General features: G+C 40.7%; 1 protein-coding gene across 2 annotated transcripts in view; it reads left to right on the plus strand.

Moving 5' to 3' along the window:
- The window catches only part of LIFR (LIF receptor subunit alpha), a 90,917-nt gene extending 72,027 nt beyond the window's left edge, over positions 1 to 18,890 (plus strand). For both annotated transcript variants that reach the window (XM_075932518.1, XM_075932516.1), the window contains 3 exons: positions 687 to 780; positions 8,678 to 8,756; positions 9,579 to 18,890. In XM_075932518.1, coding sequence (XP_075788633.1) covers positions 687 to 780; positions 8,678 to 8,756; positions 9,579 to 10,217 — 812 coding nt within the window. In that variant the 3' untranslated portion in view covers positions 10,218 to 18,890. The remainder of the gene's footprint in view (positions 1 to 686; positions 781 to 8,677; positions 8,757 to 9,578) is intronic.
- The last annotated feature ends 437 nt before the right edge of the window (positions 18,891 to 19,327 follow it).

A 19,327-nucleotide genomic window follows, 5' to 3' on the forward strand; every position in this document is an offset into this window, starting at 1 on the left:
GAGAATAGACAAATAATTTGATAATTTTAAAAATAATTCAATAAACACCAGGACTTATGCAGTCTGGGATAAAATCTGCAATCAGTCTTACTGTCATGGATGTGAAGCTTTGTACCATTTGGGGACCAAACAGAAATTCTACACAACATTTTACAATTGACCAACTACATTAAGGGAGGGTTTTTTTCAATGAACGATGTAAGCAAGTAATAGTGTAGCTGTTTAACCAATAAGCAAAAGCTTATAGGTTAATGCTATAGACCACACACATTTCCCTTCCCCACGCCCACCAGTTAATTTTTTAGCAGGCTGGCCAGCAGCATGACTCAGTCCCAACTTGCACTGGATCTGGGATATAGAGGGTCTGATACAGAGACAGAAGCATGGGACTCCTCTGGAGTGGGGTGAGAGCACACTGGCTGCTAGCCCTGCCCCTGGGGACTATATAATAGATAAGTAACCGATAAGAATTCATGAAGTTAATCGACTATTCAGTTAACCAGTATTTAACATCCCTAGAAGGAGGTGTTGTAGGTCATTATTATAGGCAGATAACGCTTGAGGAGCTTTTAGTAATCTAGAAAAGTAACTTGTAATTTTTGGGAATGTTAGAAAAGAATGTGAGCCATAAACTCGGTTGATCACTTTTGAATATCACTTACTGTTTTTCTTTTTTTCCACCCTAGCCATGGGGTTGATCATTGCCATTCTAATCCCAGTGGCAGTGGCTGTTGTGCTTGGAGTGGTGACCAGCGTCCTTTGCTACCAAAAGAGGGAATGGTAAACTCTCATTTGCAGTTACATTCTTTTATTTGTTTTTTGTTGAGTAATTTTTTGCCTTCCTCTGTGGGGGTGCACTCACCTGTCATGAGTGCCTCCCGTTGTCCTGGTGTGGTGCTGCAATCTTCTGTTTCACCTGTCACCCTCCAAAAGGCTGCTGATCTCGCAAGGCAGGTTTCCAGGCAAATCATACAAAATATAAAATACATGAACCCATTCCGGGGTATTCAAGTCCAAAACAAGTGCAAACAAAAGTCTTACAGTTCTCTGGATGAAGCTGGTCTCAGCCCATTCTTCTTGATGGTTCCTTCTTTCTCCAGTCCCAGTAGAGCCCCTTTAAATCTAGCTTTCGGTCTTGGGATTTTAGTCAAGAGTCTCCAGGGTTAAGGCCACTTCTCTACTGGTTGGTGGAGAGGGAGGTTGACCCTTGCTCACCTGCTATTCTGGGTCCCAACCCAAGCACACCATAAACAGCTGCTACGTGCTGCTTTCCTAGTTACTGCTGCATTCCCTGGGCTACCTCCCACTCAGTCTCATCACCTTCACCTGTTACCTTAGTGTTACAGTCTTTGGTTTCCCTCTGCCTTATACCTGCTTGAGCAACATCTCTCCCAGGCCTCCTTCTCTGAAGAGTTTTACAACCTTCTAGCCTTTCCTTACCCTTCTGGTCCTCGCCAGTGATTGATCTGGAGCTCATATTAACTGAGCCTGTTGGGCTCTGATTGTTTGCTTCCCTACAACCTTTCTAGGCAGGCCTGGAGGACCCACCTTCACTGCTCCTGTCCTGAGGCAAGGTGTGGTAGGACTGTGAAGTCTTCAGGGTGGGGGCTTCAGAAAGTCTAGTATACCCTGCCACACTACCCAAAACACCCAAGCATTTCAGTGGGCTTTACACAAGACTTTTGCATGAGGGTACTAGTATTCCCATTTTATAGTTGGGAGGGATAAGACACAAGTGATGCTCAGAAAAGTAGCAAACTGGCCAGTAAGTCAGTGACAGTCAGAAAAACCTAAATCTTCTGCTCATTATCCAATGCATTTAACCATTATACTGTGTGTGTAGGGAATAGTAAAAGGTCTCTTAGGAGCGTCTGTGATGTTGCAACCCATTGGTGTTGTGCACCTGGCTGCTGTGTCAAGTCCCTGTCACTGAGCCTTCCCAGAGCTGAGCTGATTTCAATGATTGTGTTGCTCTGCTGTGGGCTGTGATAGGAAATCTGTGCCATCACTGGAGGAGACCAGAGAATCTGGCTCAGCAGGACGCTCAGATAGAGAAATCAAGAGACAGTCTCAAGGGGGTCTCCATGACCAAACCCATCACAGTGGCATAGCCAAGCAGGATCTTTTGCACAGCTTGTTGCCCTGAACTGCTAATGTTGATTTTAAGTGAGTTCTAAGTGTAGTGGCTGGAGAACACACAAACTGGTTTCTGCTTTATTTTCTGTTTGCTTATTTTGGGTAAGGGACATAGGGACAGGAAAGTCAGCAAAATGAGTGGCAATGGTGAAACAATCGCCAAATTAGAATTCTGCGGGGTCCAAGCTCCTGAAAGGGAGAATGAAAATAAAAAGACAGAATTAAGAAAATTGGATATTGAATTGCAAAGTGCCAGGGAAAAAGCTCCTTGTGAGCAAGCCTTAACAGTGAAGGAGAAATGAATTGGAAACCCAGAAGTTAGCCCGGGAATGGAAACAACTTTAAAAAAAGTTCAAAAGGCTGCTCATAAGAGCCCTGGAATGGAAAGAACTTTACACAGACAAAATTTGAAGCCCCAAATGCTGTCCTAGAAGGAAAAGGATGCCCAAACAGCTGCTCAAGAGGAGGGCAAGAGAAAGTCAACTGGCTGTACTGGTCTGGAAGAGACCACATCCCAGTATAGCACAATCTACCTCTCCAAAAATCCACAAGTGGGAGCAGTTGTGCTCATCATATGGTGAGTCTGAGGACATCACCAAATACTTCAGCACCTTGAGAGACTGTACATCATCCATTCAAATCTGAGGATCAGAAGATGACCATTCTGGTTGCAAAATTGAGTAGGAAAGCTCTGGACATATTGAATAAGATGTTTATTAGTGATGCTTCAAACTATGGGACATTTAAGGATTTGATTTTAAAACGGTTTCAGATTACACGGAAACCATCAGGGTAAAATTTGAAGTGGGGAGGGTCTGGGTTAAGTAATGTTGCTTATGTGAACCAAATGAGAGGTCTGCTAGATAAATGGGTCAAAGGGAAAGGTATTGGAGGCTTTGAAGGGATGTGTGATTTGGTTGTTCGGGAACAGTTACTAGCAATGATATAAACCAGTGTTCATGGGATAAAGTGGAATCAGCAGAAGCTCTTGCTTCCAGTGCTGATCACTTTGAGCAGTCACAAATATTTGGTAGGGGTAAATTACAGGCAGAGAAGTTTAAATTTGTTGGAAGAGAAGGTCCCCGCTTTAGTCCTCAGAAGAAGAAGGGTGGATCTGGGAGGCTGGGTGTTTTCCTACCCAAGTTCACTCCCTTGTTGTTCCTCCCAAGTCTCCTATACAGACAAGCCCAAAAGGTGCTATTGGTGTAATTCCACTGAGCACCCGAGGAACAAATGCCCCATGCTGACTAGAACAAGCAGTAGGTAACTCATGGCAATGCTGCTGCCCAGAGGACAGAGGCATCTCGGGCAATGGTCACCTACAGCATTTGTAAAACCTGTTACCTTATACCGAAGCAGCGAAGACATGAAGGCTGTCAGCGTAAATGGCCAAGTCATCCCTACATGGAGGGATACTGGGGCGGAAATTTCTTTGTCAAGAGGGACCTAATTAATGAGGAGAATATTCTCCCTGGGAAAATGGCAGAATTGGTTGGATTTAATAAAATCCTTATGCATTTGGCTAAAGGAGAGGTGTAAACTGAACAGAAGCAGGCTTGCCTGACTTGCTGCTGTGCCATGAAATGTAAATGGTTTATTGTGGGAATTGACTGTTTTGATATGGCTCTGACTGTCCCAAGGATTGTTAGCGGCAAGAAGGACCTTATGCTGGGGAGGACAAAGCCACAGAAGCTGTTGAGGAGTTTAGAGAGTTTCTTTATTTCCTCTCCAGGAGGGCAAAGCAATTGACCACAAAGGGTGGGGGTGGATGAAGCCAGCTCCTGTCTTTTGTCCCTCTGCCCGGGGGGACGAAGGTGTTTTGACCTAGAAGCTGGGAGGCTATCCAGGCTGCTAAGTGCCCAAGGATGGCAGATCAGCAGGGGACAGGTCCAGCCATAGGATGCACAGAGATGTATGGAGAGAGGCCTTCAGGAAGAAGTGGAAATCGGAGAAGCCACTGTGGATTCCATAGGCTTGATAACTGGGGTTCAGCCCAAGGGTGAGAAGGGAACAAGGCTTACCAGGGAAGGATCTGTCTTGGCTGGAACAGGTCCAGAAGGGTGAATGCAGGAAGGTCTCCTCACCTATTGCAGGGAGGAGGCATTTGCCTGGGAGGAGAGTGCTGACTCTGCATCCGTAATCCCAGGCTGCTCACATGTCCTTAGGTTTTAAGGGGGAATTGTGAACTCCTGGGAGCCGTGAAACTGACTGAGTTGAGAACCGATACTGGGGCAGCAGATGGAACCCCACTAATCCAGAACACACCATTGCCAGATAGTGTTCCTGCTACACATATAAAAAGCGAACATTGCCTCTCTGGGACAGGGATATAAAAATCCTACAGACAGTGAGTGTCTGTGAAAACGTTAATGAGTCACCTGGAGAGGGGGCGTGAAAAGTCTAACGCAAATAATAAGGCTTACAAAGGATCTTCTGTAGTCTGAGTAAATATTTTGCATGAGTTCAGCCATGAGCAGGAGGAGGTACAGCTCAATTGGAAACCCTTTCCTCCCCTAAACCATAGAAACATACACGAACTGAAAACCTTTACTAAAAGAAAAGGAAACTGTAGCTAAATGCTCACTTTGGAGTATGGAGGTATTGCATGGTCCAATGAATACTAAACAACCCAAATGGTTTAAACAAAAGGTGTGGTAGGGTAATCATACTTGGAAATGCCACTGTCTCATAAAATTGCTAGTTGTAGAAAAACGCACATCTATGGGTCAAAAACAAAGGAATTGATACATTGCAAGGGATAGGAGCAAGAGTGTCCCATGAATGAGCAGCTTCTGCACTAATACCTGTCAACTGGCTTAGAAAAGGGCACAGCAGCAAGAGTGTAACAGGTGCACAATGGGGTGTGGAAGAGGAAACTGAGGCACACTGACTCATGGCATTCATGGAGAAATGCCAAGACACCTTACATTTTTTTAAAGAACTTGCTCTCTGCATTCAGGGGGCAGCTCTACACTCCACCAAAGGGACAGAAATTCAGAACTATGGAAAAAATCACCTCTGAATGACATACCAAGATTTAATGACACTGGGTGTATGTGTAACAAATACTAAACAGAAATTTTAGGCATACTGCATTCACAGTGTCCAACCATTTGTCAGTAATATCAGGGAAGAGGTAAGATGTTACATCCCATATTTTTATGAATATGAATATGCATAGCTGGAAGATGCTTTATGCTAAATACATCTTGTAAATATCATTGGTAAGAGTATAATCTGCTGAATGTATATATTCTGTTTGTGTGCATGTATTATTCCTGTATTTGAAGTATGCAATATGATGTATACAGGCAGTCCCCAGGTTACGTACAAGATAGGCACTGTAGGTTTGTTCTTAAGTTGAATTTGTATGTAAGTCGGAACTGGTACATATTGTAGGGGAAACTCTAGCCAAACATTTCTCCAGAGCTCAGTTTTATTCTCCCACACCTCACTTCCCTCAGTCCTTTATTCTCAAGGTGAGGTGTCTGCTGAGAAAAGCCGCTCCGCGTCTCCCTAGTCTGCTGGGGAGGGGGGGGCGCTAGCTTTGCGTCTTCCTGGTCTGCTGGGGGGAAGCAGCTAGTGCGGGGTTGCCTCACCCCGTTTGTAAGTAGGGATCCGATGTAAGTCGGATCCATGTAACCCGGGGACTGCCTGTAAATCCCTTTACTAATCTAGATGTGCTAAGTGAGGGCCATTAGTAGTACTCAAGAAACTTGATGGCCCAATGCTCAGGACAGTGATCTATGAATAGTCTTAGGGTATGTCTACCCTACACTGCTATTTCGAATTAACTTAATTTGAAATAGTTTTTGTGTATAGATGCGTTATTTTGAATTAGCTTAATTCGAATTAACTATTTCAAAATAGCATTTTTCTATTTTGAAATAGCATGTCCACACTGAGTGGACCCTGAACTGAAGTTAAGTCTGTCTGGAAACAGTGCCGGCAGCGCATCAGGTTAGGACTTAGTGTGTGGGGCTGCTGCCAGAGACTAACTGCACTCCGTGCTTAAAGGGGCCCTAACCCCACCCCGGACAGACAATACTCAGGGTTCCCCGCTTGCTTGTCTAACTCGATGAGGGACAGCAAAGCAGTCCTGTATTGGAGTGCCCTGAGTGCCCGCACTCGGGACACCACAGCACTTGGCCACATGTAGCTGCCCCTGGGCACACTGGTGCATCTTGTGGGGTCATTGCCATCAGCCCGACTACACTTACTGCAGCCTGCCATCCAGGGAGTCCATCAGGGGGCTGTCAGGATCCCGGAGGCCCTGAGGGAGAGCGTCCACCCCGAGAAGCCCTCAGAACCTCCCCGGTCATCCCCACTTGGGGCTTGTGCCCCATTTCTCCCTCACGTCCTCCCACTTACCCCACCCTAACCCCCCTTCCTGATGTCAAAAAAAAGACACGTACGTTCAAAAATAGAAACTGGGTTTATTGAACAAAACTGGGTGGGCGATGTACCTCTGGGAAGACTGGGAAAAGGAGGTGGGAGAGGGAAAGAGAGAAGGTGGAAGAGGGGAAGGGGAAACCTGGGAGGAGGGAGCTGGAAGAGGGAAGCAAGTGGAAGAGTGGGAGGGGAAGCTCAGGGTTGGGGGTCTCGCCAGACCAACTTGACTTTCATGCTAATCTCCTCCTGGGTTCGCATGTGGTCTTTCGTGGTCAGGCTGGCAGCTATCCTGCCATAGATGGCCGTGTTCCTCCATCTAGTGCAGAGATCATGGACGTTGAGGGCATCTCCCCCAAACCTGAATAAGGTCCATGATCTCCACCCTGGAACAGGAAGGTGCCTGCCTTCTCCAGCCCCTGTCAGGCTCCTGGGAGCTGGCAGACTGCTCCTGGGGAGTGGTGGAGGGCTGGCTGCCAGTGGCTTGCTGGCTCATGTTTTGGGGCCACTGGGCCAGGGGCCCCAGTAGCCACAGCTGGCTCTGGGCTGGCAGGCTTGGAGCTGGCACAGGCACTGTGGCCAGGGTCTACCCCTTTAATGGCTCCAGGGCTGGGGGAGAGGTGAGTAAGTTTTCCTAGTTGTGCCCAGAGCGGCCACCAGGACTCCCTGGGAAGGGCTAGAGGCCCCCTATTTAGAATTAAGTGTCTACACAGCACTTAATTTGAAATAGCTATTTTGATTTTGGTGTTACTCCTCTACTGGTACCTCGTAGAGATCCTAATTCGAACTACCTACTCCGTGCCACGTGTATCTGCGGGCACGGAGTTCGGACTAAGGGACATTTAAAAATGGCGGCGCCCGGGATATTTAAATCCCGGGCTTCATTTGCAACTTCAAATGCCTACATTAGCCTCCCTAGTTGGAACTAAGGGGCTAGTGTTAGACATACCCTTAAGATTGTTTAAATTAAAGCTTCTAATTTGAACTACCGTTAAACCTCCTTGCAGGAGGAATAACAGTAGTTCGAATTAGTAGCTTTAATTCAAACTACCTAGTCTGTGCCGCGTATAGCCGCGGGTAGGTAGTTCGAACTATGGGGCATTTAAAAATGGCGGCACGTGGGAACATGCAAATGAAGCCCAGGATATTTAAATCCCGGGCTTCATTTGCAAGTTCGAATACCTACATTAGCCACCCTAGTTCGAACTAGGGTGGCAGTGTAGAGATATCCTTAGAGTATTGAGCTTAGCTGGTGTGTTTTTGTTTTACTTTGCTCTCTTTGATTTATCTGCTATTACTTGCAACCACTTAAATCCTACTTTTATACTTAATAAAATGACTTTTGTTCATAAATAAACTCAGAGTAAACAATTGTTAACGGGTGGGGGGGGTTAACAGCTGTGCATATCTCTCTCTCATTGATGAAAGAGGTGAACAATTTGTGAGCTTACTCTGTATAAAGTTTACAGAGAGTTAAACAGATTTATCTGGGGTTCTGGTCCCTTGGGGCTGTTTCTTGTACAGGTTGAAGCTCTGTTAACCGGGGCCCCTGGTCCGGCATCCGTAGTCCAGTAAGACGATGGATGCTCCAGGACCACAGTGTCCCAATGGAAGGCTGGCAGCCTCCCCAGTTGTTTGGTTTCCTGTGTGCTGGGCTGCCTGGTGTGCCACAACTGGGATGCTAGGCACAACCCAACAGAGCAGCCCACCATGTCCAGGAGCTCAGCTCAGCTCCCCACAGCTGCCTGTCATGTTCAGGAGCCTGGTGTGCCTGCAGCAGGGCTGTGTGGCGTATCCAGGAGCCCAGTGAGTCTGCCCAGCAAGGCCAGGAGCCCAGCACGCCAGGAGAACAGCACACTTCAGCGGGGCTGCCATATGTGTCCAGGAGCCCAGTGTGCTGGGAGTTAGGGTGCCTGGCTTAGCAGGGAAGAAGGGGATGGGCAGGACAGCGTGGCTGGTGGGGGAGGAAGATGACCAGGAGGCCAGTCCAAGGCTGTGGGGGGATGGTAGCAGAGTGGCAAATATAACCTCTCCTGGTCTGGCAAAATCCTCATCCAGAACCAGTCAGGTCTGCTGGACTAAAGTATTTTTATTTTCACATGTTGAATTTTTGCTGGTAATTTTGAAAACTGCTTAACTTTTCTCTCTAAAGGATTAATGAAACGTTTTACCCGGACATTCCAAACCCTGAGAACAGTAAGGCTTTGCAGTTTCAGAAGAATATATGTGAGGTAACCTTCATTTTTAATACCATTTTTAAACATGTAAAACAGTGGTCCCCAAAGTATGCAGCCCAGTCCAGCCTCCACAAGTAGCTGCAACTCTGATCCCTGGCGGGAAAGGGGAGTGCTGAGGACACATTCTGTTATTTGATATTGGTAAAGTAGAGAGAAATTTTTTGGGGCCCATTGATCTGAAATGTACAGTTGGACATATCTTCTTGATGCAAGAGTCTGTAGAAGTGATTATATGATCTGGTTTGTCTCCAGCTGTCAATTTCCTTCCTCCTTGCATTGGCAGCAGTGAGAAGCGAGAGTATTCTCTCCAGCTCCCTTTCATGCTCATTAGTAACAGTTTGTAATTGGAAGTTAATGGAAAGGCAAACTATTGCTTTCAGAGTACATTACATGAGAGAAATAACAGGGAAATAGTGGTGGGTTTTATATGCTAAATAGTTTTTGGCAAAATTTAGGAATAATTGTGAAGCTGAACTTGTTAAAATATTTTAAAATGAGTTGAGCACCAAATATATTGGGAAGGGACCGGGGGAGAAAAAGTCAAATAGTTTTTTAAACAGTAAAGAATTGCTCTGTTGCAGTGTACAGATGGTGGCATGTCTCTCAATTTAACTTAGCAAACCATTGTACATAGTGCAATACATTATCTATATGAACTAAACCTATTAACTGGCTTAGAAAAGGGCACAGCAGCAAGAGTGTAACAGGTGCACAATGGTGTGTGGAAGGGGAAACTGAAGCACCTGATCATCTCTTCACTTTTCTTAATATCCAATTATTTTTGATTGTCCTCATTTTTTTGTGTTTTCTGTTTAGGGGAACACAGCTCTTAAAACCTTGGAAATGAATCCTTGCACTCCAAATAGTGTGGAAGTGGTGGAAACGCGATCCATAGTCCCTAAAATAGAAGACACAGAAATTATGTCCCCAGTAGCAGAGAGCGAGCTTCCTGAAGATGGATCTGACCTAGAAACAGGAAGCCATGTGGTGCTGTCATACTGCCCAGCAATCATTGAGGAGGAGATCTCCAGTCCACCAATAGATGAACCTGTGGGATCTTCTCAAGTCATTTATATTGACATTCAGTCAATGTATCAGCCTCAAGTTAGTCTAGAGGAAGAGACAGATATTAACTTTGTCACTACAGCAGGCTATAAGCCACAAATGCAACTGCCAATTAATGCTATGAAAATGGAGAGTCACTCACCCGCAGAAGAGGACATAGATAAAACTGCGGGCTACAGACCTCAAGCAAACACTAATGCCTGGAAGTTAGACTCTCCAGACTCTCCTGTATCCATTGAAAGTAACAATGAAAATGGATCTTTTGGAAGTCCGTGTTCCATTAATTCTCGGCAATTTTTGATCCCCCCAAAGGATTATGAAGACGCTTCCACCTCTAACAACACAGGATGGTCCTTTACAAATTTTTTTCAGAACAAACCAAATGATTAATAATCACAGTAATCATCATTTCATCTGAACCTGCCACTCAATAAGTTCTTGTCCCTAGTGTTGTCATAACAGCATGGGTTATCCTTGGAGACAGTCAGCAGCATTTTTTTATGAGCTAAATATTATCATGTGTAAGTTATAGTTAAAGTGTTAATGTTCCATTTTAATACAGACTAAAACTCCAACTTTATAGAAATTCAGTTATTACAGTAGTAAGATACAGGGGTTTTGAGGTTAGATCTCATAATCCTAGCCAAAAAACTGTCTGTTTTCAAGTTGTCCTTCAAGATCATGCAGCTTGTTACTTTAAAGGTGTTCTGCTTCTGTAGTTCATTGGTTCTTATGAATATTCAGAATGACTAAAGTAGTTTATAGACTGTCTAAATGGGGGGTGTTGGTGATAGGGAAACTTTCAGCCTAACAGTTGCAAATGTTAATTAAATCTGTTACCTAGACATTAAAATTAGCACTTTAATCTTAGTTTAAGTCCCATTGTTAAAAATATCATCGTATTTTAACACTTTAAAGAATGTCTATTCATGTTTGTTGTTTGATAACCAGAACACTAGTTTCTGTACCTACTGTACAATGTTTATTCAGTATCTGACTCAGGGGTACAAACATGGAAAATGTGTGTAACACTGACTTAAACTAAACAAGAACTGCAAAATGTTTAAACTTCAGCATTAATTTTTTTTAAACTTTAAAAACGCTGTTTTCTCTTTTGGTTAAGGAAGTAGTATTTCTTAACATATTGCACTTCCTCAAAGAGGTTAAGCATCTTTGATCTGTTACCTCAAAGAGGTTAAGCATCTTTTTCTTCTAGAAACTTTAATTGAGGTCATTATTAGTCCAGAACTAAAGTGCCATGAGCAGACCACCCAAGTGACTAGTCTTATTCTTCCAGAGTTGTTGGTTGTCCTAACTGATCAGTAGAGACTGCCCCATGGATTGCATTTAGTAGCACTAGCTGCCCAGGCAGATTTGTTCCACCAGTGAGAAAGGTTTGTCTTCAATTATAATAGTCCCCACCAGCCAGTAAGTCTCTTTGTGGCTAATCTCCAGAAAGAGTATCTACCAACCAGAGCACTCCTTCCAAATCCAAGGTGGAAACATACAATAGAATTTCTCTGCAGGCAAGAAGGATCCTAGGTAAACTAATGCCACTAATGATTTTTAATAGCGAGTTCCCCGCCACTAGTCACCTGAAGTAATGCTCTAATGGCAGCGTATTTTACAGAAATGTTAAACATCATCATCTTTGATTTACCTCTGCTTTCACTCCTACATCATTTAAGCCTGCTATAGACCGCTCTAAATGTAACACTTCACAGTATAAACATTAGATTATGACAAATGCATCGCTAGAACCAAGCCATTGCTTCATTGACTTTGTTTTTAAATGCTTTATAGCTTAAATCTGTTTCTAATTATTGAAAGGATAATGTAGGGTCATGTGGCATAACATTGCTGTAAAACAGTGTGTCTTTAAGCTCTTAGCTGAATCCTTTTAAGGTCTTGATTTCAAGCATTAATCTGTGGTTCCTGAAATAATTTAATTGCAGAAATAGCTTTCTATATCAAGCACCGAGACAGCCAGTCCTGCTGAATTTGATATCAGATCTATAGCTCTGAAGGAATTAGAGCAGATCAGGAAGATAGATCTGCAAAAACAAACATGTTCATTGCATATAGAACTGTGAACTGGCTGCCCATGAGAAAAAAATGGCCTTAAACTGATCTCAGCAGTAAATGCTAAAATTCTGTATGTGTACCCACTCTTTGGATACTTCAAAGGTGGCATAATTTACCACAATCTGTGCTTGCATGAGTCGCTTGGCTAAAAATGAATGTCTTTCTCCAAGTATTCCCTATTCTTTTTTAAACAGACAAACAAAAACACTGGGTGGATCAGGTGTTGATTTTTAAGTGACATAAAAGAATATTGATAATCAGCTTGATGAGGTTTAAAAGGCAGGGGCAAAAAGGGTATTAGCCTCTTCAAATCTGATTTCTCTTGTCCATCAGGCGATAAGAGAACATCCTGTCCTGGGAACCACTCTGCCAATATGGAAGGGAAAAGCAATTCCAGACCTTGGACTATTAACAAAATTCTTGTTGACTCTCAGATGTGTGTTTTTCTTTCAGGATGTGAAGAAGGTAACTTCAAAAAGATAGGTTATAAAAAGACAGTAGATTCTTGGAGATACTTATTCTGAGTCATAATGCAACTGACTTTTTTGAACTGCTCAGAATTAAATTTAATCTTTATAGAGATTTCTGTACATACCTACAAGTAACTTACTTCCTCCATGGTATCTAACCAGTTTTGAATTGGTAGCCACTGTAGTGGCTACTGCTGTAGCAAACTAACCACATTATCCTGAAATAATGAATAATTGTCCTAGCCAACTTGCCACTCTCAACTGGCCAAATAGCCACATCTGGCTAGCGGCTAGCGTGTAGGACACCATGGCTATACATGGTAATTAAATGGTGAATTCCACAATTTAGGAATAGCTGTTTGAAGAAACTCTTGTGATATCCTTCCTCAAACTCTTCTCACTACTGCATAATTTTTGTTAAGAAATGAAAGGCCTTGGGGGGGGGGGCACATACTTGCATCTCCTGAACTTCAGATCTTAAAAATCCCTTTTAAGAATTAACAATAGAAAAAGCCCTTTGCAAATAGTGATTTCAACACTCGCAAGCATGCACCATGCTTTGCACTAGGTAGATGATACCATTTTAACAAAAATTATTTCAGATATATAACACAGATGGTCTGAATGGGATTTTCAGATCATTTTCCATGTCACATTATTTACAGAGCTGCTATTAGAAATGCCAGTTTGAGGCATTGCTTTCCCATTTCATAGATACCTACTTGGCAACTGACTGTTTAACCCTTTATTACATGTTCTGTGATGAGCAAAAAGTTTATCTTCAATATGCAATCTACTGACAAAGCCTCCATCACTGCTATGACAAAGTGATGTCTTAACGTCCAGGAAAACTTTACACCAGATCAGCAACACCAAGGAGAGATTCCGTAAACTATAGGGCAGACTTACAAATGCCTTGAGACTTAACTAAGGGATAAATCACTGGCTGATAGCTTTTGACTCTGGGAATAACAATTAGATTCAACTCAGTCACACTGTTGCCTAAAATAATTAGTATTTTGCTATTAGATTTGTAATGCAGATTAGTTTTATTTTAAGGAAAATATGTAGTTTTATTTGCTATAAATATTTATACAAAGACAAATGTTAAGCTTTCATCTATGCAAAGTACCATTATATTATATTATATTTTACTTCACTTACTTGGATATAACATTTGGTAATATCTAGTACTTATGTAATTGCCCCATTTTGCTTCTGTAGTATAGTAGAAAGAATAACTGAACAGAAGTTCAGTTAAATGAATAACACATAGGCTATGTCTACACTGCCCCCTCTTGCACAAAAAATATGCAAATGAGGTGAAGCATGGAATAGCACCATGCCTCATTAGCATAATTAATTAGGCTCCGTTTTTACGCAAGAGGCTTTAGTGCAAAAAGGAACTGTGTAGACAGTTCGTTTTTGTGCAAAAACAGAGCCGCATTAATTATGCAAATGAGGCACAGATATTCCACGCTTCTCCTCATGCGCATATATTTTTGCGCAAGGGGGGATGGTGTAGACATAGCCAAACTGTATACTGCACCTGCTCTCAGGTTATACTTTGTTTCACCATTTATTGACAGTAAAGGCAACAATATTTGAAATAATCTGATTTCTGAATGATGAGGGAGCATTCAATTTTTTCAGAGTGTAGGGCATCTGTACTGTGACCTAAACACTCAAAGTGCAGGTATTTCTTCTTTTTCACCAGCTATGCTACTTTACTTTGTAAAAATGTGATTGTTACATCGCTTGCACTGGCTTTCTGGAGAACTTTCTGCTCTTAGGGTTTATGGCTATATCCAAGCGCTGATACAAAATTTTGTATCCGCATCCACAAAAATGAGCCACAGAGATCAATAATGCTGATACATGTGGATATAAGAATATCTGCAGATTTGCAGGGCTCTATTTATAGTTGAAAACGCCTATTCTGAATGCTAGGGCCTGAATACCTCTTCACACAATGCCACTGTAATGGAAATGAGACTAGTAAGTGAGACAGACGGGTATGTATCTATATGCCAAATAGACATACATCATATTCAGTGTGTTACAAACTAGTTAACAGCTGTCTTCATTAAAAGTGAGCCCTGCCTAGCAGTGCAGTTCAGCTGTATGCAATTTCACTGATATAGTGGACTATTTTGAAAGCTACTTCATATACCTGATATTAAAATAAAGATTGTCATTTTAAATCAGTGTAAATACCAGAATGTTCAGTAAAATCTTCAGGAAGAGGCATACCAAATTAGCAAAGATGTCAGCCAACCTTTGTGCCTGAATGACTAGTCTTGTTAGATGACTGAGTTCCTTTTCAAACCTGTGCAAATGTACAATAATTGCTGAAGCGCCTTGAAGAAAAAAGTAGAGGAGTAACTAGTCTTCCATAACAAGGCTACTCTCTATGCATGGTGCTGTTTAACTTCCATAAACATTAATGGGAGTTGTAAGGGAAAAGCCACATGCTTCAAATTAGGCTCCTTAATTGATGCCTTGTAGTTTCCCAATGAAATTCTTTTAAAATAGGTTTGCTTTTCCTGTTTGTGAAAAGCCTCTGATATAATAGAAAACTTTGCATTTCCAGCACATTTCTCTCTCTATATCTGAGCCTTTGGATTTATTAAATACCTATAGATTTTTATTTTGTAGTCAGGGAACGGAGAGATAAATGTTGCGTCCAAAAGGGCGTTGAATTTAATCAGCGGAATTCTGTCAACGCACATTGATGCTCTTTTTTAGAACATAGGTAGTTTCACTTTTAATACTGTGTGGGCATCTGAGGGTGCAGCTACACAGCAGGATTTAACTCAAAATAAGCTATGCAAATTGAGCTACATCAGTTGTGTAGCTTATTTCGAAATACCTTATTTTGAAATTGAGAGCGTTTACGCAGCACTTATTTCAAAATGGAGCACTCTTCCTCTGACTTCCCTTACTTATACAATGAGGGTTACAGGAGTTGGAGTAAGAAGTCCTCCAGCTTGACAGTATTTTGACATTATTTCAAAATAACTGCCTGCTGTGTAGACACAGAATAAGTGTTGAAATAATACTAGTTGTTTTGAAATAATGTTGCTGTGTAGACATACCCTAACAGATGTTATTTTTTTTAAATGTCAGGCAGTTTAATTGTGGAACAAGTAATTTATGCTGCTTTTTAATTTTGAGCCATATTTGGTTTGTATGTGTCTGTTTTGTGGCTAGGATTTTTGTATTCTCTCTGTTCTTGAGCATCAGTAGCATTTGATTTATTTGTGTGTACTTGCTATTCTGTGTTCATTATTTGTGTTGTATTGACTGATACATGGGGACTTGGAATATTAACTGACATGACATTTTAATTAGGGTTGTAAATTTGAATAGTCTATACATGATATACCTCACAAAGCTGGTTAATATATCATCAGATGTAGTAAGCTAATGTTACAGCTAATCAGTGAATTATATCTTCTAGCATGTGTTCTCTGAATATGTAGGCTTAGGACCTGATCCTGCAAACACTTACTACCATGTAGGCCTCACTATGGTAACTCATCCTTTGAAGTAATGAGAAGACATATAGTAACGAGCATTATAGTGGTAGAAACTGTTTGCGGTATTGTCGCTCAGATTGAAGTCACTTGGCAGATTCAGTTTATTTCTTTTTTAGAGTATGTCTGTGTTTCGAGTTAGCAGTTTAATTGCCAGCTCAGAATACTTTTGCTGGCTAATGTCTCCTCACAATGGGAATCTTACATCCAGCTCGAAGTGTAGATGTATCCCTTGTGAAACTAACATCCTAATACCACCATATAAAGTAAAGAAGTGGGAAAAGGTACATCTTTCCTTCTGGAAATAGAAACCTGGGTTACTCTGAAAAGTGGGGGGAGGAGGGGGGGAGAACAGGTGAACTAAATTCACCCAAGTAGGGTGAGTTTGGACCTTCATCCAATTGATGCAGGTATAGATTGCGTGATCCCCTGAGACTGCCCCTCTGACTGAATGTGAAATTGCTCATGGAGGGAGCATAATTATGGCATCAAAAGAAATTGTATATGATGAAGGGCGCAAGATAGTCCCAGAAAGAAATATAACAAGATCCTCAGTGATATATTTTAATCAATTTAATTATATTTCTTTGTTATTGTACATATTAAATACACTACAGTAATAGATGTGACTAATTCAAAAGCTATATTGGAAATATAAGAGAAAAAACATGAATATTGATTAGACTGGAAGAATTAAATGGCTGTGTTTTACTCTAATAAACAGCTAGCATATCTGAGCTTCTCATGTAAATAAAATAGTATTCAGTTCCAGAGTAGAAGAATTTAGTGAGAACTTTAGTTCAAATTATTTTATAATATCATTTCTAATTTTTTAAAAGGTCCTAAATTATTTATGCAAATATATACTTGTACTTTTACTGTATTTCAATATTGTATAAGAAGTCATCTAGAAATTCCCAGGATGTTTTATCAGAGAGCTCCCCTCTGCCATATGACCTTTTATTAGAGGTAGAAGATTTTTTAAAATGCTAGAAAGGACAATGCTGCTTGCATTTCCCATATGATTACATTGTGATTCATGTTATTACATATAAAATATTGACTTGTGAAATGCACATTTAAAAGGATGCTGTCAGTAGTTCTTTAGATGCTTTTAGTTTTAGTTTCCGTAACTCTCAGCTCTTTAGAGAGCAACAAGAACTCCAACTCCAAACACAAACAGACTTTGGGGTTTTTTTTAATCCAGGTCCAGATGCAGCTCCAAACTTTGGGCTGTTTAAAGATCTAGCTCCACATTCTGAAGCTTGGGTTCATCTGTTATTTTAAATGTCCTCATGGCAGCTGGAAACCAGTTCCTTTCATCATAATGTTTTCTTGTCCAGTTATCTAAGTCTTAGTTTCCCCCAGTGTTTGTAACATAGGCTCTGTCTGTGGCCATTTTTTCATGGGAAGCAAACAAGTATCAAATGACGCTGTAAGATCTTTTGCAGCTTTAGAAGTTTTCTCAGTAAGTATCACCATAATTTTGCCCACAAAATGGTAGCTGTTTTCTCTGCAGAATGGAGATGAACACCCATGTGACTTTCAAACTATGGCAGACTAAATTTTAAGCCTAAATTATTGGACAGTCTCATTTTTATCATATGCCACTTAAGGAGACACTGCTAGGTAAAGTTTGGCGCAGAGTTAGGTTCTGTGTAATAAGAAAGATAATAAAAAACTAACACAACAGAAATTATTTCATGATTTAATCAATTCTAATTGCAACATTTTTTAAATCATACATTTAAGTCAGCATCTCACATTACTGCATTTCACTAAAGCCATGAGAACTAGAGAATATCATTGATTAGAATTTGACAATAAACGAAAGTGAAACTTGCTAATTTATTTTCATCATTCAAGCTTAAAAAAAAGTCAAAAAGTAATCAGTTTAACCAGTGAAAAGTTGAATTAGAGAAAGGTTTTTTAATTCAGCTTATTAAAGAGTTTGTAACAATTGTAAGGATTTTAATAAGAATACATTGTTTTAAATCTGGCAGTGTCTCTTTATATAGTAGTAAAAAGTGAATGATGCTATCCAGCACTATATTTCATCGAGCTCCTGGAATGCTTACAAAGCAAGTAGGCTTTCACTTTTACTTATTTCAATTCAGATCTTACCTAAAATCCCTCCATAATGCAATGCAATTGTAAGTCTTAACTTTGTCCTTTTGTGGTGCACAGATTAAAAGTTTTGGTAGAATCCTTCAGGTGATGAGAGAAAAAATTGTGTTGTACTAAAATGCTGTTTAAAAACATACTGTGAATGGATTTAGTGGGTTTTTAGGTCCCTTTTTACCAATTTTTTTTACAGCCTAAATATTTTGTTTAGAAGTGTTTTATGTTTTTTACATGTATTTCAATGGAATCAGTTTATAACATGAATGAAAGCGTTGTCCACTAATTTCAAATTGTAAAGTATAAAGTTAGTTTGGAGAATAAATGAAGGTGAAAAAGAAGACTGGCAAAAAGCTAGTCAGTTTAACACTATTCCCTTTATATTACTTCAGATTTAGAAATTGGCCTTTACAGGGGTTTTTCCCTCCTTTTTTTGGTGAAATTGGCATATATTTCCAAATCTGCTATGTGTTTAAAACATTTTGTTCACAATTTAAACAGAATTATCACAAGGCACTTTAATAAATAATGTTGAAATATACCAAGTAAACAAAACGTTGATTCAAGAAAATGTATCAGCAGACAGTTTTATTGAATGAGCTTCTAAACAAATGCATGCGTGGAAAGACAAGTGTAGCATCAAGTTGGGAAAGATGATGACAGTATGATATGCTACGTTTATAAATAACCTAGTACTAAGATACCAACTTTTGCATACATTTTAAGCTAGTTTGCTTGGCTGTGTAACTTGACAAATTGCTTATGTCTGGTTAAAAATATGCATGTATTTAACAATTTTGCCATAGTATTGCCATAGAATTTAATAAATATATTTTCTTACGCTATTATCAATTTGGACATTATTTGCTTATGTATTTTTTTTAATTGTGAGAGACAAGTGCTGCTGTTTGATGTAAACTGAGTTACTGCAGCTATACACGAGTTTAAAAAACTGAATTGGTCCAGAGTTTAATCTGCTACTGACAGTGTGCTCCATCATTACATGGCTTATATCTGTTCAGTTCACATTTCTGGTTTCCTGCTCTACTGGCTGTTAGGAATGTAGAGATCCTCGAAAGCACCTACTTTATATGATGAAGTTTAGAAACAAGCTCCTAAAGTAATTCCTGACTCCTGCCACATACTGATTTTTAAAGACTCAACTAAACCTAGTTTCAGGGAGTTAGAAAATTCGGAATCATATGGACGATTAGTTTTTATGACAGATTTCCAACCTAAGGGTATGTCTACACTACAACGTTAATTCGAACTAACGGATCCAGAC

This window comes from Pelodiscus sinensis, chromosome 6 (genome assembly GCF_049634645.1).
Source record: "Pelodiscus sinensis isolate JC-2024 chromosome 6, ASM4963464v1, whole genome shotgun sequence".
Classification (NCBI taxonomy): domain Eukaryota; kingdom Metazoa; phylum Chordata; order Testudines; family Trionychidae; genus Pelodiscus; species Pelodiscus sinensis.